The 23,741-nt window shown below is 44.1% G+C and overlaps 1 protein-coding gene across 1 annotated transcript; it reads left to right on the top strand.

Annotated features, from left to right (window-relative positions):
- The first annotated feature begins 286 nt into the window (after positions 1–286).
- On the top strand, positions 287–22,290 carry CD59 (CD59 molecule (CD59 blood group)). The gene is made up of 4 exons (XM_003254387.4): positions 287–377; positions 8,492–8,576; positions 13,494–13,595; positions 20,618–22,290. The coding sequence occupies exons 2-4, from the start codon at positions 8,510–8,512 to the stop codon at positions 20,833–20,835; spliced, it is 387 nt and encodes a 128-aa protein (XP_003254435.1). The 5' UTR covers positions 287–377; positions 8,492–8,509; the 3' UTR covers positions 20,836–22,290.
- The last annotated feature ends 1,451 nt before the right edge of the window (positions 22,291–23,741 follow it).

The raw sequence follows: 23,741 nt of genomic DNA, 5'->3' as shown, positions 1-23,741 counted from the left end.
TTAATGTAATTAAAAAAACATAAAAGGGAAAATCAGAAGTCTTTGGAAGTTTCCTACTGTTTTTATGTCCCATAGCAAATCCGAGGAGGACGCCCCAAACTTTCAGTTCCCTGGGGGTTTGAAGGTGTTCATTGGGTCCTAGCCACCCTGCCTTCTCAGAACCTGGGCCAGGAGGCTGAGCCCCGCGCGGGGGTGTTAGGAGAGGAGGGGGTTCCTGCCGAGGCGCGGCTGCGCGGTGCGGAAGCCCGGAGCCTGGGAGGGCAAGGGCATCCTGAGGGGCGGGGCCGGGGGCGGAGCCTTGCGGGCTGGAGCCAAGGACTGCGGGGGCTGAGCGCAGAAGCGGCTCGAGGCTGGAAGCGGATCCAGGGCGCCGCCAGGTAAGAAGGCCCGAAGGCCTGCTGGGATTTGGGTGAGCCGAGCCGAGGCGGCGGCGGCAGTCTGGGCCCGGGCGGAGGGTCTGTGGGGGCTACCCCCGTCCTCGCTTTCCACTCGACCTCTGCCGGGCGAGCCTCCCGAGGCCTGGCCCTTCCATCCGTCACCGCGGCCCGGTGTCCTAGCTGAACGCTGGCTTCATTTTATCTACGAGGAAGGAGAAACGGGGAGCGCGCCCTCTCCCAGAAGCAGCCCCGTTACCCCCGTCGCGCCCCCCATTCCCTCGGGGGCAGCCTCGCACCCGGGCCCCCTGCAGTCGCTTTCGTCTCAAGGGAAACTCTAGCGGTTCAGAGAAAGTGCGCCGGCTGAAAGGCCAGCCCTCCGTGGTCACGGCAGTTCCTTTCTCCCTTCGCGGTCTAAATGTGGAATTTTGAAAAGCAGATGTCGGGCGAAACGGACTTTTTTTTTTTTTTTTTGAGATGGAGTTTCGCTGTTGTTGCCCAGGCTGGAGTGCAGTGGCGCGATCTCGGTTCACCGCAACCTCCGCCTCCCGGGTTCAAGCGATTCTCCTGCCACAGCCTCCTGAGTAGCTGGGATTACAGGCATGTGCCACCATGCCCGGCTAATTTTTGTATTTTTAGTAGAGACGGGGTTTTCCCATGTTGGTCAGGCTGATCTTGAATTCCTGACCTCGTGATCCGCCCGCCTCCGCCTCCCAAAGTGCTGGGATTACAGGTGTGAGTCACCGCGCCCGGCCGAAACGGACGTTTTAAGTACAACGTGATGTTTTGTTTTCTTGGGTCGGCTCGGGCCGCACCCTTCTTAGAGTCTGACTGCTGACTTTTAAAAAAACAACATTAACCCGGGAGGCTGAGGTAGCGGTGAGCCGAGATCGCGCCATCGCCCTACAGCCTGGGCAATAAGAGCGAGACTCCGCCTCAAAAACAAACAAAACCACAAAAAACAAACAAAAAAACCAACATTAGGCAGTGTGCCTTTTATGGCCGTTTAGTGATACCCAGGCTCTTCACTGGTCATTTCTGGAAGTTTTTTTTCTTTTTTTTTGAGACGGAGTCTCGCTCTGTCGCCCAGGCTGGAGTGCAGTGGCGCAATCTCGGCTCACTGCAAGCTCCGCCTCCCGGGTTCACGCCATTCTCCTGCCTCAGCCTCTCCGAGTAGCTGGGACTACAGGCGCCCGCCACCACGCCCGGCTAATTTTTTATATTTTTAGTAGAGACGGGGTTTCACTGTGGTCTCGATCTCCTGACCTCGTGATCCGCCCGCCTCGGCCTCCCAAAGTGCTGGGATTACAAGTGTGAGCCACCGCGCCCAGCCCATTTCTGGAAGTATTTAACAGCACTTTATCAGTAAAACAATAGGCTTCACTTCACAGGGTGGTTGAGATGATTGACGGAAAGCGCTCAGCACAAACGCGGCGGCTGCTAATTATTTTAGGTACCCTGCGATCCCTGAGCAGTTGTTCAAGTTCTCCACTCCTGGCAGTTTACTCCGAGTTCCCTGAAGAAGGCACAGAGCCCCGAATGTTGAGGGAGATGGCAACGTTTGCCAAAATGTGGCTATTTACATGGCAGTTTATGAAGGAGAGGCAGAAAGGGAGGCTGCCTCCCCTACAAGCCAAACAGTCCTAAAACTTGTGGCCTCTGTATTTTCACAGTGGAAACTAGAAACCATTTGCTGAACTTAGCTGTAAGAAAAACATCCCAGTTTTTTTTTAGAGTGGCTTAGGAGATAAAAGCCTAAATAAAATGGATCTTAGGGTGAGAGAGTGGGTGCCTAATGGCATTCATCTTTGACAGCTGCTGGTAGAAGCGCTTGAAAAGTAGAGCAGGGAAAATTCTGGGCCACCTATTTAAGAACCTCAGCCAAACCGCCACAGACATTACCACGCCCAGAAGTGCTTGAGGCTTTCTAAAGGCAAAGACTTCTTTTTACTTATGTCCTGTATCTTAGGAAACATCTTCACTAAACCTTGGTTTTGCATGTGTACTTAACATGGTAGGGGCCGTAAGTGCAGAGATAGGACTCTTTGGAGAGCTAGGGATTGGCATTCCGCAACAAACTGCAGGAAAGGCCCTTGTAGGGGAAGCTGCAGATTTGTTTGGTGCAAAGAGTTCTGGCCTAATAAGTGGGAGCTGACCAATGAGAACACGTGGACACAGGGAGGGGAACAACACACACTGGCGCCTGTCGGCAGGTAGGGTGGGTGGGGGTAGAGCATTAGGAAAAACAGCTAATGCATGCTGGGCTTAACACCTAGGTGATGGGTTGATAGGTGCAGCAAACCACCATGGTACACGTTTACCTATGAAACAAATCTGCACATCCTGCACATGTACCCTAGAATATATATAGATAGATAGATAGATAGATATAGATATAGATATCTCACACAAAGAGTTTTGGAGTGGTTATTCCTGGCATGAGAACCTTGGCTGAATTGGAAAGCCTTTTCCGTTATGATGGTTTTTTTCTCTTTGTCTCTTCCTGCTGATGTAATTTGTTCTGTGAACTGAGTGATTGATATTGTCTGGGCGCTTCAACAGGCATGGCTAGAGCAGGTACTGTGTATGTCTCCAAGGTGACACGCAGACCTGGAGTTCAAAAGCTCTAGTTCCCAGACATTGCTGACACCAGGTATCTTGTGAGTTGCCAGCCCCTGGCGAATAGAAACAAGATCCATCCAGGGTGGTTTTGCGACTAACATGTTGCCTTGGGACAGGTAATTTCATCCCACTGGGCCTCCACTAATTTCCTATAAAATAAAAATATTGGGTTTTATTTTGAGGACGCTTCTAGCCTTAAAATTCTTCAACCTGTAAGGCCTCAGGCTCCTAGGAGGAGTAACCATACTCATGGGCATCTGTGAATCTTGTGGAAACACCACCGATGTCAAATCTCTTCTCTAGTGACCTCAGCTTAACTAATGTATTTCAGAAGCTGAATTCATAAGAAGTCTCCCATCTCCCCACTAGAGTTTAACTGTGGTTCACTCAGAGCTTAGACCTGGGTTTAAATGCTGTTCTACCAGTTTCCAGTTCAGAGGTTGCTATAATAATTTTAATAACTTTCTGTTTTTTTGGTTTTTTTTAATTTTGAGACAGTCTCTCTCTGTTGCCCAAGCTGGAGTGCAGTGGCACAATCTTGGCTCAAGCTGCAACCTCCACCTCCTGGGTGCAAGCATCCCAGGGATGAAGCCAACTTCATCACTTCATTGGTGAATGAGCTTTTTGATGTGCTGCTGGATTCGGTTTGCCAGTATTTTATTGAGGATTTTCACATAGATGTTAATCAGAGATATTGGCCTAAAATTTTCTTTTTTTTGTTGTGTCTCTGCCAGGTTTTGGTATCAAGATGATGCTGGCCTCATAAAATGAGTTAGGGAGGAGTCCCTCTTTTTCTATTGATTGGAATAGTTTCAGAAGGAATGGTACCAGCTCCTCTTTGTACCTCTGGTAGAATTCAGCTATTAATCCATCTGGTCCTGGACTTTTTTTGGTTGGTAGGCTATTAATTATTGCCACAATTTCAGAACCTGTTATTGGTCTGTTCAGAGATTCGACTTCTTCCTGGTTTAGTCTTGGGAGGGTGTATGTGCCCAGGAATTTATCCATTTCTTCTAGATTTTCTAGTTTATTTGTGTAGAAGTGTTTATAGTATTCTCTGATGGTAGTTTGTATTTCTGTGGGATTGGTAGTGATATCCCCTTTATCATCTTTTATTGCATCTATTTGATTCTTCTCTCTTTCCTTCTTTATTAGTCTGGCTAACAGTCTATTTTGTTGATCTTTTCAAAAAACCAGCTCCTGGATTCATTGATTTTTTGAAGGGTTTTTTGTGTCTCTATCTCCTTCACATCTGCTCTGATCTTAGTTACTTCTTGTCTTCTCTTAGCTTTTGAATGTGTTTGCTCTTGCTTCTCTAGTTCTTTTAATTGTGATGTTAGGGTGTCAATTTTAGATCTTTCCTGCTTTCTCTTGTGGGCATTTAGTGCTATAAATTTCCCTCTACACACTGCTTTAAATGTGTCCCAGAGATTCTGGTACGTCGTGTCTTTGTTCTCATTGGTTTCAAAGAACATCTTTATGTCTGCCTTCATTTCGTTATTTACCCAGTAGTCATTCAGGAGCAGGTTGTTCAGTTTCCATGTAGTTGTGCGGTTTTGAGTGGGTTTCTTAATCCTGAGTTCTAATTTGATTGCACTGTGTTCTGAGAGACAGTTTGTTGTGATTTCTATTCTTTTATATTTGCTGAGGAGTGTTTTACTTCCAATTATGTGGTCAATTTTAGAATAATTACCATGTGGTGCTGAGAAGAATGTATATTCGGTTGATTTGGGATGGAGAGTTCTGTAGATGTCTGTTAGGTCCACTTGGTCCAGAGCTGAGTTCAAGTCCTGGATATCCTTGTTAATTTCCTGTCTTTTGATCTGTCTGATATTGACAGTGGGGTGTTAAAGTCTCCCACTATTATTTTGTGGGAGTCTAAGTCTCTTTGTAGGTCTCTAAGAACTTGCTTTATGCATCTGGGTGCTCCTGTATTGGGTGCATATATATTTAGGATAGTTAGCTCTCCTTGTTGCATTGATCCCCTTACCATTAGGTAATGCCCTTCTTTATCTCTTTTGATCTTCGTTGGTTTAAAGTCTTTTATCAGATACTAGGATTGCAACCCCTGCTTTTTTTGCTTTCCATTTGCTTGGCAGATCTTAATTCATTGTGAGTAGCCTTCCACGCCCATTACTTTTCCTGGGTATGCAGTTTCCCACTATGGAAGTGTACCATAGTATACTCATTTCCTCATCGTTGGATGTGTGTGTCACTAAATTTTTGCTGTTTTAAAGAATGTTTGTATACCCTTGACTATTTCTTATTCCTGTGATGAAAGGCCTACTTGGAGCTCCCATTACGGAAATGACTTTAGAGTCAACTTACGCACCACCCAGGAAAGCCTGCTGTTCCTTCATCATGGGGGAAGACTTGTCCCTATATATCTTCTTTGAGGGATTTTTCAGTTGTGCATTCTTTAGAATAATTAAAAATCATTCAGAACAATAGCAATATTATTAGAACAGTCGTTAGGGACAAATCCACCATTATTAATGAATCCTGAAATGTTTGGAAAGGGGTTGAGTGTTGGTGCTGTCTGAGTGTATCTTGCATTTAAGTGCTTGGTTTGGGTGGAATGGCAACACTTTTGGTTCATTTACCATCTTATCTACACTTAACTTATGGGCATCTTTTTCTTTTTTTCTTCTTAAAATGGAGGGTGTTTTAGTTTAGGGAGTAGTTTTACCAAAAGATAGATGATCTATGACTACTAGAAAAGGAACATTGTCATGTGTGAATTTTCCTGATGTTTCTGATTGTAAAAGTAATACTTGGTTAATTATAGAATATTTGGGGAAAGGATGGCAAAAAGTAAAGGATCAGGAAGAAAAATAAAAAGCCATAAATGATCTTGCTTCGTGTTAGTTACCATCTACATTGTAGGACATTTATAAAATAGCCTTAAAACAATCAGCTATTTCTTTTTGTGCCTCCCATCCTCCTCCGCCCCCCATACACATACACACACTCCACATGAACGTTTTGCTTTTGGAAATTCATATTTTGGCAGTGGTTCATAAAGGCCTGGTCTTATTTTGATCGAACAGCCTGACCTTGGCATCTACACATAGCTACTTCCTTTCTCTGCCGTTTTGGATTCCCCTGCAGCGTGTCATGGGATCAGCTATAGCAACAACCAGCCAGTCATGTGGAATTGAGGCTAAGACTTGACACTCCCCACCCATCCCAGAAAACTGAGGGCTTCCTTAGGTTTGATGCCTGAGGTCTCCCCTGCTCATTCAACCCAGGGTGTTTCTCTGGCTTCCTCACCTCACATCACCCTCTGTCTGCCTTCCCACCCTTCACCCCACAATGCTCCCTCCCCACGCAATTTCTTCCTCAGGTAACCTCAATACTCCTGAGTAGCACTAACAGTGGCCACAGCTTTTTGAGTGCCATCTTTGGCCAGGCATTGTGCTATGCAGTACACGTAACTGTCTGCAGGCTTACTAGCCAAAGCGTGATCAGAGGTTAACACATAGCAAAGAGGTGACAGAGCCAGAACTATCTGGCCTCGTTCAGAGGCCTCCAGATTGGACTGGAACGCCTGTGCCCTGAACACTTTCATTGTGTCCTTCCTACTTTCTTAGCAGGCCAGTTCTTTCTAAGGTACTTCATCAAAGAACAGCTCCCCATCAGGGACCCTGTGTGTTGTGGCAGTGTGATTTATGTCAAGGACCGTTCCAAGGGAAATGTCCTGAGCCGGCAGCTCCTGCCAGCCTGACACCTTTCCAGTGCCTAACCCGAGTCAGGAGGTTCCTTCCTTCCTCCTTCCATGGGGATGCCTGACATTGTAGTTACATTGGGTTTTTGTTCGTTTGTTTGTTTGGAGAGAGGGTCTTGCTTTGTCACCCAGGCTGGAGTGCAGTGGCACAGTCACAGCTCACTGTAGCCTTGACCTCCTGGGCTCAAGTGATCCTCCCACCTCAGCCTCCCAAGTAGCTGGGACTACAGGTATGTGCCACCACACCAGCCTAATTTTTTTTTAATGTTTGTATTTTTGTAGAGACAGGGTCTCACTATAATACCCAGGCTCTGATCATGCTATGCTTAACTTTTAGGAAGTGTCTGGAGCTCTCTGTTCGGGGACCTCAGACCAATACCTTCCTCTCCCTGCTCACCTGCAGCAGTTCCTTGTATACTGGAGCCCTGTCTCACCTGAGTCCATAAATCACCCTTCCTACTCAGAAACCCCTGAAAATGGGGAACCAAGCAAGCCGCTGGCATGTGCTGGAGCCCAGGCCTCCTGGGAAGGTCCACATGGGGGATGGTGTCCCGTAGCAGGCTGTAGGTTTCAGAGCCCAGCGGGTGGTGGGGAGCCCTCAATTTGTAAGGAAAAGCCAGACCACAATTGTCTTTCTTCCTGATTCCTCACATATCGTAAAACCACCTCTTTCTCACCTCCACCACCCCCATCTCCAGGCTTGACTCACTGATTGTTTTCTTCTTTGGACAATGTCAGACCCTGCCCTTTTCCTGGAACTTCTCAGTCCTCCACTGGCCTGTATCAGGATATTCCTAAGTAGCAGATGACCTTCAGGATGTGTGATGATCCCACAGAACTTGGAAGGAAGGGACAGGAAGGACTGTCAGGATTGTCAGTGCCCCAGGGAACTCTGCATTTCTGACTTAGGGAGGGTAGATGACTCACCCTTCCAAGAACCCATCTGCCTGTCCGGGCCTGTGGGGCTCTGGAGAATAGAATATGGAGTACCCTGGTTTACAGGCACTGCCACCTCCTTATTTCAGGATGGGTTCAGGGATGTAGGGTTGAAGTTGGGAGATTTCTTAGTTCTGCTATGGTTGCTTTGTACTTAGGCAAGTTCAAAACCTCCCCATGCTTTGGCTTCTTTACTGGGTAAAGTAGGATTGGAGGCATTTCAGCCTTCCCTTCTTCTCACCTGATGCTATCACTACACATCTAGGCATTCATGTAATGGAAACTTACAAAGTTGCCCAATACCTCTCTTCATGTCCCCAAAGAGAGCAAGCAAGTGTCCCCATTATACTTCTTACAGTGAGGAGCCAGAGCTTCCAGGTATGCTAAGCCGTTGCTCCCTGTTCCACTGCTGAATGCATGCTGGTGCCTTCCAGAGTCACCCCCTTTGGTCTTATTCACTTAGTGCTGTGGCTCCGAGAAGTGGCCGTCTATTTCAGCCAGCAGCTTGGGGTGGGGCCAGTAGAGTGGGAACCACAGTGGCTATGTGAGTCAATTTGCTCATATTGCCGGTTGACTCACTGACCCTGATGGGGAAGATAGTGTTATTCCCACAGTGTGGTAGTACACACTGGGGCTTATAGGGACTGAGCCTACTCAAGGGTATATGGTGCTATGGGTCAGAGCTGGGGCATGGCCCAGGGGTTCAGTGTGCCTTGACTCCCCCTGTAAATGCTCCTCTCAGAAGCCTCCTTGGCCTTCCAGCCCTTGGTTTTTGAGACAACCAGCAGTCATTTGTTGGTTCCTGACATTCCTTCCTGTCCCTTCCTTCCAGGTTCTGTGGACAATCACAATGGGAATCCAAGGAGGGTCTGTCCTGTTCGGGCTGCTGCTCATCCTGGCTGTCTTCTGCCATTCAGGTGAGTGCTCCAGTCTCAGGACATGGATCTAGGCTGCCTTGGCCATGAACTCCCTTCTTAAGCCTCAGTTTCAGCCCCAGCTCCTCCTCCAGGCCTGGCTTTGGTTCTTTTGCCTTCCAGTGTTACACGTCTGGGGTTGTATGACAGCTCCTTCCTATGTTACGACCTTGTCCTCAATGGGGCATCTTCCTGGGTTACAGCCCGTCCTGAGTTACAAGGTGGCTTTTGGCAGGGGTGGGTCAACACTCGGCAGCTGAAGTTTCACTCCTGTCACCCTAAGCTGCTTGGGGACACCAGTGGATACCATTCTTAGAGTGCTGTGCAAGTCCCTTTGGGGTCCACTCTGCTTAGAGCCATCTGAGCTCAGTCCTTCTGCTCTGAGGCTCCTCCTGTGTTTTAATGATGATGATGGTCATAGTGACAGCAGCAGCAGCTAACTAACCCTGACAGCATTTATGTGCCAGTCACTACTCTAAGCATTTTACGTGTATTTGCTTATTTAATCCTCATGCCAACCTGATGGAGTAGGTGGTATTTTTATCCTTGTTTTACAAGCAACAAGATTGAGGCCCCCCCAAAATTAATAACTTGTCAAATACACAGAAGTGGTACACAGGAATGTGAACACACAGTCTGGCAACAGAGTCCCTGCTCTTCCCTCCTGCTCCAGGCCATCTGTCATGGGCCACCCCCTCCCCTCAGCCACCCCTGCCCTGGTTGCTGGAGGAAATTGTGTGCTTCTGAGTCAACTTCTGTAACAGTGGAAACACACAGGCTTCATTGTAAGGATCAAATGTGGTTGTCTCCTGTGTCATGTTGGTATAACATCTTGGCCACTGCTGGTTTTTTGTTTTTTACAAATATGGTTGGTGGGGGGAGCAGAAAAGAAAGTGGCAATACAATGAGCAATTTAAAAAAAGATTTCCATGCCACTGTAGCATGTCTTAGAATATTAATAGCAACCATATATTGACTGTTTATTGTTTACTGGGGACTGTGCCAGAGCCTGTCTCATTTAAATCCATCCAGCCATCCCGGGAGGTCGGTGCTGTTACCTCCCATATTACAGCTGAGGAAACAAAGGCAAAGTAGTTACTTGCCCCAGGACACACTTTAATATGTTCTCCCTTTCTGAGCAGAAAGAGAAGTCTTGGCACCCCTTCTTCCCCACCTTCCGTGATTCTAGCCAGGGTGCACTGTAATGTGGTTCACCTGTGTTACAACACTATATTTTTTCTATAATTATTTTTTATTTATTCATTTTTCTTGGTTCCTTCTTTTTTTCTGTCTCTGCTGCTTAAGTTGGAATATTTTCTAGAATTTTAATAGCCCAGTGACATCCTACTTCCAGCAGTCTGCATTTGTTTATGGAACAAGCTTGGGACCATCAGCTTCTCTGTGACAAGTCTTGGGGTGCACTTCAGCCCTTTCTCAGAGAACTGAGATGTGAAGCTCACATGCCCACAGATGAGAGGCCTTCTTTGCTGCTGCCCAGAAGGGTCTCAGGACCCTGCAGGGGAACTTTCCTCTGAGCTCTGCCTCTTATAGCCCAGGGGAAATCTCGTCTACCCTGGCTTAGTGGCTAAAATATCAAACTCTTGTCCACTGACCTATTGCTTGTTTTTTTTGTTTGTTTTTTTCAGGGGGATGGAGTCTCACTCTGTCGCCCAGGCTGGAGTGCAGTGGCGCGATCTCGGCTCACTGCAACTTCTGTGTCCCAGGTTCCAGTGATTCTCCTGCCTCAGTCTTCTGAGTAGCTGGGATTACAGGGGCATGCCACCATGCCTGGCTAATTTTTGTATTTTTTTTTTTATTTATTTTTTAATTTTTGTATTTTTAGTAGAGGCAGGCTTTCACCATGTTGGCCAGGCTGGTCTGGAATTCCTTACCTCAAATGATCCACCTACCTCAGCCTGCCAAAGTGTTGGGATTACAGGCGTGAGCCATTCCACCTGGCCCTGTTGCTTGTTTTTGACCTCAGTTTCCCCCATAATCTAGGGTCTCCTTCTCTTCCCACTCAGGTCAATTAGAAGAACATCATGGTTAACCAAGCTTGGATTTTAGAACTGACAGCCTGAGTTTGAGCTCTGCTCGGTCACTTAGTAGCTGTGTGGCTTTGAACAATTTAGTTCACATCTTAGTCTTAGTTTTCTCCTGCAAGGTGGGGATGAAGATAATTGAGCCTACTTTTCTTAACAATCCCACGAAGAGCTTAGCACATTGATGCACATATATTGGAACATTGAATGAACATGGTTGCCATGAATATTTTTGCCCACAGACATTCCAACCATGGGTTTTAGCCTTTCCTTCTAAAGCTTTCTTAAGAAGCCAAATGAGCCCGGGATCTAGCCAGCACAAAAATCCATGTCTACAGGTAACCTTTTAAAATGGCCCTCAAACATGGCCAGTCTCAAGAGCAACACCCTTTATCTTAGATTCTTTTCATTTCATGCGTGTGAATACATGTCTGGTACAAGGGAGGGACCGAAGAAAAATTGCATCTTTGCACCTTCTCCTTGTGGCTTCCCTCTCACACAGGCATGACAGCCACAGGCTGACAGTGGGGGAGAACAAACAAAGCCTGGTGGATGGGGCCCTGCCCACAGGCCCCAGGGCTGCCGCCAGCTCTGCTGCTTTGTAGCCAGGTGTCCTTGTGTGAGTCACGTCACCTCTCCAGACATCTGTCTTGTCATCTGCAAAAAAGTGGGGAAGGAGGAGGTTGGTTTTTATTTTATTTTATTTTATTTATTTTTTAGACATGGTCTCGCTCTGTCTCCCAGGCTGGAGTGCAGTGGTGCAATCTTGGCTCACTGCAACCTCCACCTCCTAAGCTCAAGTGATTCTCGTGCCTTAGCCTCCTGAATAGCTGGGATTACAGGCATGTACCACCACGCCTGGCTAGTTTTTGTATATTTTGTAGAGGCAAGGTTTCACCATGTTGGCCAGGATGGTCTCAAACTCCTGGCTACAAGTGATCCACCCACCTTGGCCTCCCAAAGTGCTGGGATTATAGGTGTGAGCCACCACACGTGGCCTAGTTTTTGTTGTTGTTGTTGTTTTTTAAAACTAATATTTCAAGGCATTAATCCGGAACCTTCACAAGTCAGAGGATCCTCTGTTGGGTAGGATTTCACACCTGTGAGGGCAGGCATGGCCATTTCAGATGCTCTAGAGAACTGCGTTCCTGTCTGTGCTCAGGAAGTGAGGACCCACCTTCCTTCCACTGGACTTTCCACTGAAAAATCTATTTCCATGGTGATAAACCTAGGCTTCAGCCTTAGAACTAGAAGTCAGCTCTTGGGCTCTAAAACCCACACTTGGTTTAACCATGACATTCTTTTGTGAGATTTTACGTGTTTCATCTTTGAAAATGTCTTTTCACAGAGGTAGGTACTGCCAAATACTGATTACATGGTAGAAGTCATATGGCATGAAGATAGTTTATCTCTGATGATGGAAAAGGGGGTATCCATACAAACCAGGAAGATATCCTTCCAACTCTTGCTTCCTCAGTCTCTCCCCATCACACGTGTGGACTGTAACTCATCTTTTTCTTGTCACTGTTACAAAAATGGAGACGGAAAAATAACCCAGCAAAAACTGACGGCTAGCAAGGATGAGTCCTAAGAATTGACTGGAAGCAATAATTGTTTTTCAAACTAGGGAACTGGAGACAATTTGCTTCTGATGTAAGATGACCCTCACGTTGTGTCTGCTGGTACCCAGCTGTCCTATGCCCATGGGTTTAAAGTGCACAGCTGTTGTCTTGTCTTTGACAATGTGTACTCCTGGCATTCGGTCAGTCCCTTAGAAGAGGGTAGTTCAGTAATGATACCCTATCCCAGAGGTTATCAAACTTTTTCTGTACAGGATCAGATAGCAATTTTTTTTTTTTTTTAAACAGAGTTTTGCTCTGTCACCCAAGCTGGAGTGCAGTGGTGCAATCTTGGCTCACTGCAACCTCTGCCTCCTGGGTTCAAGCGATTCTCCTGCCTCAGCCTCCCAAGTAGCTGGGATTATAGGCGTGCACCACCATGCCTGGCTAATTTTTGTATTTTTAGTAGAGATGGGGTTTCGCTATGTTGGCCAGGCTGGTGTCAAACTCCTGACCTCAGGTGATCCACCCTCCTCAGCTTCCCTAAGTGCTGGGATTACAGGCGTGAGTCACTGCGCCTGGCCCAGATAGTAAATATTTTAAGCTTTGCAGGCCAAGAGGCAAAATCAAGGGTATTATGAGACTTACCTCAGTAATAAGAGAAGAAACAAAATTTTCACAGATTTTTTTATTGACAGAATTCACAACATAATTATTGAGTCCAGCTATAATAATACACATCTACTAATGAGGGGAATAGAATTCTTTTTAGGGGGATAACCATTTGCTTAATTGGGGTTCAAAATTAGTGTTCCCTTGCATCAAATCAATTGCAGATGTTCATCTATTAATACTAATCTGTGATGACATTTTACATATTTCATTTTGAAAATGTATTTTCATGCAGATAGGTATTGCCAGACACTGATCAGCAACCCACGAGGATGTGATTTAATTGGGCATATTCATTGCTTGGAAGACACTTACAGAATTCTGTTTGTTTCTCGGTAATTTCTTCTTAACACATCATTACATTGCAGACTAATCTCCTTCCAGTTGCAGGTTAGGAGGAAGCTTCTCAATTGCACAGTTAGATGGATTTTCAAATGTGGATATTTCCTTTGTGCTTACATCAGGATCCAAAAAATGTTGCTGGAACTGTAGTTTGAATTTGGAAAGATATAACTGCTATACATTTGTGCGGGAATGGGAGTATACCACAAGTTGCTGACTTTGGGCCCATATTAATGGAGATGGTGGGCTGCCAGGGGACAAGTCAGTGCTGCTTTAAGAGATCCTGACTTTCTTCCTGATTCTAGGTCATAGCCTGCAGTGCTACGACTGTCCTAACCCAACTGCTGACTGCAAAACAGCCGTCAATTGTTCATCTGGTTTTGATGTGTGTCTCATTACCAAAGCTGGTAAGAGCCTCCCCTGTCTCCTAAATGTAATGGGGTAATAAGTGCCTGGGAGAAAAACTGTGCCACTGTAATCCTCATTAGCCTTGCATCAAGTAATAGCTACCATTTATTAGCATCAGGTGTGTATTGGGCTAAGCACTTTCTTCATGCATCTTAAATTTAATGTTTTGCACTTACTTCTAAGGGTGATATTTTATTTCCGTTTGATAAATGTGGAAATGGAGGCTCAGATTAAGCAAGAAATTATGGTTAAGTAACCGACTCAGGAATTGAACATGGAAGTCCATCTGATTCCAAAGCTTGTGCTCTTTAACAGCGGCCCTGTGCTGCCTCCCAGACCTTGGAGAACCTACTGTGTGCCCAGCAGAGGGTTAGGAGCTAGGGATGCAAAGATAAAGAAAGGACACATGCAATTAAAATTATGACAAAGGCCTGTTTGGCTGTCCTGAATGTCATTATGTATGCCTCTGTCTCATTCCATGGGGTATCTGGTATATTCAGAGTCCTGAGGAGACTCAAGCTGAGTTCAAAGGACAAGTAGGAGGTAAGAGGGCTAAGAAGGGAAGGGTGTGCCTGGGAGGGGCAACAGCAGGTGCCAGGGCTCGGTAGCCTCAGAGCAAGGTGCTCATGAATGTGGGGGTGGGCAATGCTAACATGCACAAGTCCTGTCCAGTCTGCATTTTCCAAATTTGTTAGACTACAGAATATTCACCTCCGTCAACCCTGTTAAAATAGAGTTTAGGAAGTGGTAGACAGAGGAAAGAAACCAGCAGAGACATGCCCTCTGTTCTTGCTGGGGTATGGTTCTGGATAGAATCGATGTGTGCAAATGATGCCAGCGAGGAATGGCGGTTTCAGAATGTTCTTAGTGTCCAAGGTAAAACCCTCAGGCTTAGATTTCTAAGAGATTAATAATAAAAACACTCCACAAGGTTATTTGTACTCTTAGACCTTCTACACCAGCTCCCCCCAGTGTCAACATCAAGAAATGGTGAACATGTCAGGTAAACTCAGAAAAGCCTTGGGACACCCACATGTTCAGAAAAACCTGAGATAATGATGATTAACTTCCCCAGAAAGGAGAAATCCCTCAATTACTAAAGACAAATTATAGTTACCCTGTCTAAAAAAACAGGGTTATCTGATAGTTTTGATATGTTTAGCTGGATTTGATAAATTTGATACAATTTAGCTGGATTGCAGCTAAAACTCCAAACCTTCCATTCAGAGCTCTTGATTCTGTAGGGGACCAGTCCCTCTGCCCCACTGGAAGACCATGTTCATTCACTGTTAATGTAGAAAGCGTAGTAAGGCCCCTAGAGAGAACATGGTCATTATTATGAGCACAGAAGACTTGGCTCTTTAGCTTGATCAACTGTGTCTCTTGGACTCCTCACTACTAAGTATAATTAAACTAAGTATAGTTTCCAAATGAGAGGATAAGGGCAATTACTATGTGTTGAATGAATATTAGAGCAGCAATTAGGAGCTCTGACTTCTGTCCTGCCACCAGCTAGCTCTCTCCACCTCTGTGTTTCATTTATGAAATGTATGTGTTGGACAGCAGAGGTAGGGAGGAGAGGAAAGGAGGTCAGAGCCAAGATCTTTTTCCAGCTCTTAAATCCCAAAATTTCTTATAAATGGTTAATGTAAACAAAAATGAGACACACCTATTAAAATGACCAAACTCCAAAACTCTGACAACTCCAGATGCTGGTGAGGATGTGGAACAATGGGAACTTTTGTTTGTTTGTTTGTTTGTTTTTTCTTTTTTGAGACAAGGTCTTGCTCTGTCACCTAGGCCAGAGGGCAGTGGTGCAGTCTCAGCTCACTGCAACCTCTGCCTCCAGGGTTCCGGTGATTCTCATGCCTCAGCCTCTAATTGGGATTACAGGCATAAGCCACCATGCCCAGCTAATTTTTGTATTTTTAGTAGAGACGGGGTTTCACTATTTTGCCCAGGCTCATCTCAAACTCCTGGCCTCAAGTGATCTGCCCGCCTCGGCCTCCCAAAGTGCTGGGATTACAGGCGTGAGCTACCACACCCAGCAGCCGCGGGAACTTTGATTCATTCCTAGTGGGAAGGCAAACCCGTATAGCTACTGTGGATGACAGTTTGGTAGTTTCTTACAAAACTAAAATATAACACAATATATAATACTTGATATTTTGATAATTATGTACAGTATATAATGTTTTATAATAAATGTGTTACTGGTTTGCGTATTTACTATATTTTTTATCATGTTAGCATGTACTCCTTCTACTTATTAAAAAAAATTAACTATAAAACAGCCTCTCAGGAGGCTGAGGCAGAAGAATTGCTTGAACCCGGGAGGCGAGGTTGCAGTGAGCCGAGGTCACGCCACTGCACTCTAGCCTGGGTGACAGAACAAGACTCTGTCTCTACAAAAGAAAAAAAAAAAACCAGCCTCAGCAGGCAGGTCCTTCAGGAGGTATTACAGAAGAAGGCATTGCTCTCCTAGGACAGGACAGCCCCATGAGTATTCTTACCCTTGAAGACCTTCCAGTGGGACAAGATGAAGCGGTGGAAAACAGTGATACCGATGATCCAGACCCTATGTAGGACTAGGCTAATGTGTGTGCTTGTGTCTTCGTTTTTAACAAAAACAAAAAAAGTTTTTAAAGTAAAAATTTTTTTAAATAAAAAAGCTTATAAAATAAGAATAGAAAGAAAATATTTTTGTACCACTGTATAACATGTTTGTGTTTTACCCTGTATTATTACAAATGTAAAAACATTTAAAATTAAAAAGTTTCTAAAGTAAAGTGGCAGCAAACTAGGGTTGATTTTTTAAAATAAGCTTAGTGTGGACTAAATGTACAATATTTAAAACATCTACAGTAGTGTACAGTAATGTCCTAGGCCTTCACATTCACCCACCACTCATTCACTGACTTCCAGTCCCACAAGCTCCATTCACGGTAAGTGCCCTGTACAGGTGTACCATTTTAAAAATCTTTTGTATCATATTTTTACTGTACTTTTTCTATGTTTAGATATGGTCAGATACACAAATACTTACCACTGCATTACAGTGGCCTGCAGTATTCAGTACAGTAACTTTCTGTACAGGTTTGTAGCCTAAGAGCAGTAGGACATACCACATAGCCTGAGTGTGTACTAGGCTATTCCATGTAAGTTTGTGTAACTATACTCTATGACGTTTGCACAGCGACAGATATGATGGTGCTATACAAATTTAAGTCTAGAAGAGAGACAGGTTGGCTGCTAATTCAACCAGTATTTACTGGCATCCTAGCAGTATAAACCATGGAAGTGTAAGCAAGGTTAAATGTACTTAGTCTTGAAGGAGCCTCTGATGACAGTGTCAAGTGGTCATTGCTGTAATGACATTCTGAACAAGGGCCACATTTAAGGGTGCCTAGGACAGCTGAAGACTGTTGGCTTTAGATAGACTTGAGCCAAAGTCTTCAAAAAGAGTGGGGAGGAGAAAACCTGTAACACTCCAGGCATTCTGATATAATCCACTTTCAGGTGGATAATTCCGAGGCTGGCTTTGGTGAGAAGATTACCATTGTTAAGGCTGTTGTTTGAATATGATAATTCAAGTAAAGCACTTTGATGTGCTGCACGACACATAGTAAATGATTAATTGGTAGCAATTATTAATAAATTACTGTCTGTTCTCCTCAAGCTTCTAGGCTTCCCTGATTAAAATTCTGATAGCTTTAAGGCTTTTCAAGTTCCAGTGCTTAATTACTATTACAAAGCAGTAACCTGTCTGAATCATCAGCAGCCTCTAGTACAATATTAGAAGCTTCCAGTTATTTAGTTAAGACTTCAGCAACTAGAGCCATTTCTGGAATACTCTATCTGGACTCTGCCACTTGACTAAACTTCATTAAATTCCAATCCAGATACCCATCCCCTCAGAGGAGAAGGACAGGACAGTTATGCCTACAATTATAAACTGAGAAGTGTTGTGGTCCAAGCTCTGCATGGAATTGGGTAAATTAGCTACAAGCCTGAAATAAGGAAGTACGCATCTGCATTTTTTTCTTTCTAGCACAGAAGAAACCAATTTCAGGGCAAGGACAAATACCTTCTTACACCCCAGTATCTAGCACATAGGCACTCAGTTATTTTTGGAGAAGAAAATCTACCATAACACCACTCTCTCAACTAATACATTTTTCACCTAACATGCTTTTTCTGAATATTAAAAAAACTACGATAAGATACTTGGAGTATATACTTCTGGCCTTTATTTTCCTGTGTGCCCAAAGCTATTTTTCCAAAAATGGGACCATGATGGTGTGTTTTTGTAGAAACTTTTCCAGTATTACTGAATAATCTGATGATTTTTAAAATGAAGTTTCAAATATTTTAAAAATAAATCATCCATGTGGCAAATTTAAAAAACTCAACAGAAACATAAACGAAGTGTATTCTTCCATGATGATAACACTATTAAATTACTTGGGAATCCTTCCAGAGAAAAATAAATGCACTTACCTCAATGTATATATGCTTTATTTCCACAAATGGGTCACATTCTCTACACTGTTCTGCATCTACGGTTTTTTATTGAGATATAATTTACATACCAGAACATTTACATTTTAAAGTGTATAATTCAGTGGCTCTTAGTGTATTTACAAGGTTGTATGACTATCGCAACTGTCTAATTCCAGGATCTTTCTGTCACCTTGAAAAGAAACCTGTTAGCAGTCAGTCCTCACTCCTCCCTCCCACATGCCCGAGCAGTCACTAATCTACTTTCTGTCTTCATAGATTTGGCTCTCCTGGGCACTTCATATGCAAGGAATCATACAGTATTGTGGCACTTTGCGACTAGATTTTTTTTCACTAAACATAATGTTTCCAAGGTTCACTCATGCTGTGGCATGTATCAGTACTTCATTGTGTTGTGGCCACATAGTATTCTATTGTGTGGATATGCCACATTTTGTTTATCCATTCACCAGTGATGGACATATGGGTTGTTTCCACTTTTTAGCAATTTTGAATCATGGTGCCATGAACATTCATGTGGAAACTTGTGTGTGAACGTAGTTTTCAATTCAAACTACGATAAGATACTTGGAGTGTATACGTCTGACCTTTATTTTCTTGTGTGCCCAAGGCTATTTTTCCAAAAATGAGACCATGATGACGTGTTTTTGTAGAAACTTTTCCTGTATTACTGAATAATCTAATGATTTTTAAAATGAAGTTTCAAATATTTTAAAAATAATCCATATGGCAAATTTGAAACACTCAATAGAAACATAAACGAAATGTATTCTTCCATGATGATAACAGTATTAAATTACTTGGGAATCCTTCCAGAGAATGGCAGAAGTATATACACTTGTGAGTGGAATTGCTCAGTCAAATGGATAACTCTGTCTTTAACTTTTTGTGGAAATGCCAGATTTGTCCAGAGTATCTATACCATTTTACATTCCCACCAGCAATGTTTGAGGGTTCCAATTTTTTCCACTTCCTTGCAACATTTGCTATTTACCATTTTCTTGATCTTAGCCATCCTAGTGAGTATAAAGTGGTATCTCACTGTGATTTTCATTTGCATGTTCCTAATGACTAATGATATCAAGCATCTTTTCATGTACTTATTGGCCATTTGAGAATCTTCTTTGGAGAAATGTTTATTCAAATCCTTTGCCAATTTTTTTTAAAGAGGCAGGTTTTTGCTTTGTTGCCTAAGCTGGAATGCAGTGGTACAGTCATAGCTCACTGCAGCCTTAAAGTCCTGAGTCCAAGTGATCCTCCTGCCTCAGCCTCCCAAGTAGCTAAGACTAAAGGCGCAACACCCTGCCTGGATAATTTTTTAATTTTTTTTTTTTTGTAGAGTTGGGATATCACTATGTTGCTCAGGCTGGCCTCAAGCAATCCTCTCACTTCAGCCTCCTAAAGTGCTGGGATTACAGGTGTGAGCCATCACACTGGCCTCATTGCCCATATTTTAATTGGGTTAGTCTTTTTATTGTAGAGTTTAAAAATGTTTTCTATATCCTGGATACTATGCTCTTACATATAACTTTAAAAAAGAAATAGAGAGGGGGTCTTGCCATGTTGACCAGGCTGGTCTGAAACTTCTGGCCTCAAACAATTCTCCCATCTCGGCCTCCCAAAGTGTTGGGATTACAGGTGTGAGCCACCGCACCTGGTGTTTTATATGTGATTTGCAAACATTTTCTCCCTTTCTGTCAGTTGTCTTTTTATTTTTTGATAATGTCCTTTGAAGCACAAAAGTTTTAAATTTTGATGGAGTCCAATTTACCTATTTTTCTGCCCCCCCCCCTTTTTTTTTTTTAAATCAAGCTCCTTCCATGTTAGCACTTGTAGGCCCATGTCATTTCTTATCTGCATGGAACTTGCATTGTAAGGAATTCTATTGTAATTTCTTTAACACTTTTTAAAAATTAATGGACTGGGTTTTTCAGGTTTTTTTCTGACCATTCTTGAGCATATATCTTATGCATAGCTTTGGCTGGGCATGGTGGCTCACCCCTATAATTCTATCACTTTGAGAGGCTGAAGCAGGAGGATCACTTGAGCCCAGGAGTTCAAGACCAGATGACCGGACAAGAAAGTGAGACCTTATCTCTTAAAAAAAAAAAAAAAAAGAAAGAAAGAAAAGGAAAAAATCCCCAAGTAACTTCATAGCGTAAATTCTAAAAGTGGAATTGCTGGATCAAAGGGGGCATGTGTTTAAAATCTTGGCAGATATTACCAAATTTCCCTCTTAACAGTATAAATGCCTGTTCCTCCTCCATCCCACCCCCATAACTATACTGGCTCTGATGAGACCTTGGTTTTCTGTAAAAGCTCTGTTTAGAGGTGTATCATTATTTACTTAATTGTTCTTCTTTATAACCCACCTGGGGTGAGCATCTTGCCTAGATGTCTCTACTTGCACAGGATACATACGAAATAGAATTGAGGATTCAAAAGCAGATACAGAACTCTTCCCACTTACTTTCTTACCCTTGTGTGTGTCTCCCCACAGGTTTACGAGTGTATAACCGGTGTTGGAAGTCTGAGAATTGCGATTTCAACAACATTTCAACCCACTTGAAGGAAAATGAGCTAACGTACAACTGCTGCAAGAAGGACCTGTGTAACTTTAACGAACACTTTGGAAATGGTGGGACATCCTTATCAGAGAAAACAGTTCTTCTGCTGGTGACTCCATTTCTGGCAGCAACCTGGAGCCTTCATCCCTAAGTCAACACCAGGAGAGCTTCTCCCAAACTCCCCATTCCTGCGTAGTCCCCTTTCTCTTGCTGCCGCATTCTAAAGGCTTGATATTTTCCAAATGGATCCTGTTGGGAAAGAATAAAATCAGCTTGAGCAACCTGGCTAAGATAGAGGGGCTCTGGGCGACTCTGAAGACCAGTCCTTGCAGGGAAGCCCCACTTGAAGGAAGAAGTCTAAGAGTAAAGTAGGTGTGACTTGAACTAGGTTGCGTGCTTCCTCCTTTGCTCTTGGGAAGACCAGCTTTGCAGTGACAGCTTGAGTGGGTTCTCTGCAGCCCTCAGATTATTTTTCCTCTGGCTCCTTGGATGTAGTCAGTTAGCATCATTAGTACATCTTTGGAGGGTGGGGCGGGAGTGTATGAGCATCTTCTCTCACATGGAACGCTTTCATAAACTTCAGGGCTCCCGTGTTGCCATGGAGGCATGCCAAATGTTCCATATGTGGGTGTCAGTCAGGGACAACAAGATCCTTAATGCAGAGCTAGAGGACTTCTGGCAGGGAAGTGGGTAAGCGTTCCAGATAGCAGGGCATGAAAACTTAGAGAGGTACAAGTGGCTGAAAGTCGAGTTTTTCCTCTGTCTTTAAATTTTATATGGGCTTTGTTATCTTTGACTGGAAAAGTGTAATAGCATGCATTAATGGTGTGTTAAAGCTATTCCCTTGCCTTTTTTTTATTGGAATGGTAGGATATCTTGGCTTTGCCACACACAGTTACAGAGTGAACACTCTACTACATGTAACTGGCAGTATTAAGTATGCTTATTTTAAATGTTACTGGTAGGAAGGCTGTTCAGGTATGTGTGTATATAGTATGAATGTAATGGGAACAACCTCTGTGGTTACAGTTTGAGACTGCCAAAGGTCATCCTTAATAACAACAGGTCTGCAGGGGTATGTTTTACCTTCTGCATCCAGCCTCCTGTTAACTCCTAGCTGACTCAGCATAGATTATATAAAATACCTTTGTAACGGCTATTAGCACAGTCACAGATGTTTGAGGCTTTCAGAAGCTCTTTCTAAAAAATGATACACACCTTTCACAAGGGCAAACTTTTTCCTTTTCCCTGTGTATTCTAGTGAATGAATCTCAAGATTCAGTAGACCTAATGACATTTGTATTTTATGATCTTGGCTGTATTTAATGGCATAGCCTGACTTTTGCAGATGGAGGAATTTCTTGATTAATGTTGAAAAAAAACCCTTGATTATACTCTGTTAGACAAACCGAGTGCAATGAATGATGCCTTTCTGAAAATGAAATACAACAAGTGGATGAATGTGGTTATGGCCGAAAAGGATAAGAGCATATGCAATATGCTTAATGGTAGCAACTGAAAGAAGACGTCCTGAGCAGTGCCAGCTTTCTTCTGTTGATGCTGTTCCCTGAACATAGGAAAATAGAGACTTGCTTATCAAAACTTAGCATTACCTTGGTGCTCTGTGTTCTCTGTTAGCTCAGTGTCTTTCCTTACATCATCTTTAATCCTCTGTTTCAAGACAAAATACTAGGTGTGACTCTTTCCTCAATAGGATTTTTTTTTTTTTTTTTTTTTGGCCTGAGGAAGTACTGACCATGCCCACAGCCACCGGCTGAGCAAAGAAGCTCATTTCATGTGAGTTCTAAGGAATGAGAATCAATTTTGATGAATGTAAGCAGAAAATGAATTTCTGGGAACTTTTTTGGGGGCGAGGGGGTGGGGAATTCAGCCAAACTCCAGAAAGCCAGGAGTCGACAGTTTTGGAAGCCTCTCTCAGGATTGAGATTCTAGGATGAGACTGGCTTACTGCTATCTTGTATCATGTACCCACTTTTTGGCCAGACTACATTGGGAAGAAGGTAGTCCTCTAAAGCAGAATCTGGGTGCCACTAAATGGGGAGATGGGGCTGTTAAGCTGTCCAAATCAACAAGGGTAATATAAATGGCCTTAAACTTTGGGGTTGCTTTCTGCAAAAAGTTGCTCTGACTCATGCCATAGACAAGGTTGAGTGCCTGGACCCAAAGGCAATACTGTAATGTAAAGACATGTACAGTACTAGGCAAACAGCATCCCAGGTACTCCAGGCCCTCCTGGCTGGAGAGGGCTGTGGCAGTAGAAAATTAGTGCCAACTGCAGTGAGTCAGCCTAGGTTAAATAGAGAGTGTAAGAGTGCTGGACAGGAACTTCCACCCTTATGTCACATTTCTTCAGTGTGACCCTTCTGGCCCCTCTCCTCCTGACAGCGGAACAATGACTGCCCCATAGGTGAGGCTGGAGGAAGAATCAGTCCTGTCCTTGGCAACCTCTTCATTATGACAGTAAAGGCTCTCTCCCTGCTGCCAAGTCCTGTGACTTTCTTTTTTTTTTTTTTTTTTTTGAGATGGAGTCTCGCTCTTGCCCAGGCTGGAGTACAGTGGCATGATCTCGGCTCACTGCAAGCTCTGCCTCCTGGGTTCACACCATGCCTCAGCCTCCCAAGTAGCTGGGACTACAGGCACCTGCTACCATACCCGGCTAATTTTTTTGTATTTTTAGTAGAGATGGGGTTTCACCATGTTAGCCAGGATGGTCTCGATCTCCTGACCTCATGATCCGCCCACCTCGGCCTCCCAAAGTGCTGGGATTACAGGCATGAGCCACCGCGCCCGGCCAGTCCTGTGACTTTCTAACCTGGCCTCACACTGGGTAAGCTTAAGGTAGAGGTGCAGGATTAGCAAGCCCACCTGGCTACCAGGCTGACAGCTACATCCTCCAACTGACCCTGATCAATGAAGAGGGATTCATGTGTCTGTCTCATTTGGTTCCAAATGAAACCAGGGAGCAGGGGCATTAGGAATCGAACGCCAGTCGTGCCTACTGGCTCTCTGCTCGAGAGCCAATACCCTGTGCCCTCC

Source organism: Nomascus leucogenys, chromosome 15, assembly GCF_006542625.1.
Source record: "Nomascus leucogenys isolate Asia chromosome 15, Asia_NLE_v1, whole genome shotgun sequence".
NCBI lineage: Eukaryota > Metazoa > Chordata > Mammalia > Primates > Hylobatidae > Nomascus > Nomascus leucogenys.
The sequence above is the reverse complement of the archived record's forward strand: the minus strand, read 5'-3'. Positions and strand labels throughout refer to the sequence as shown.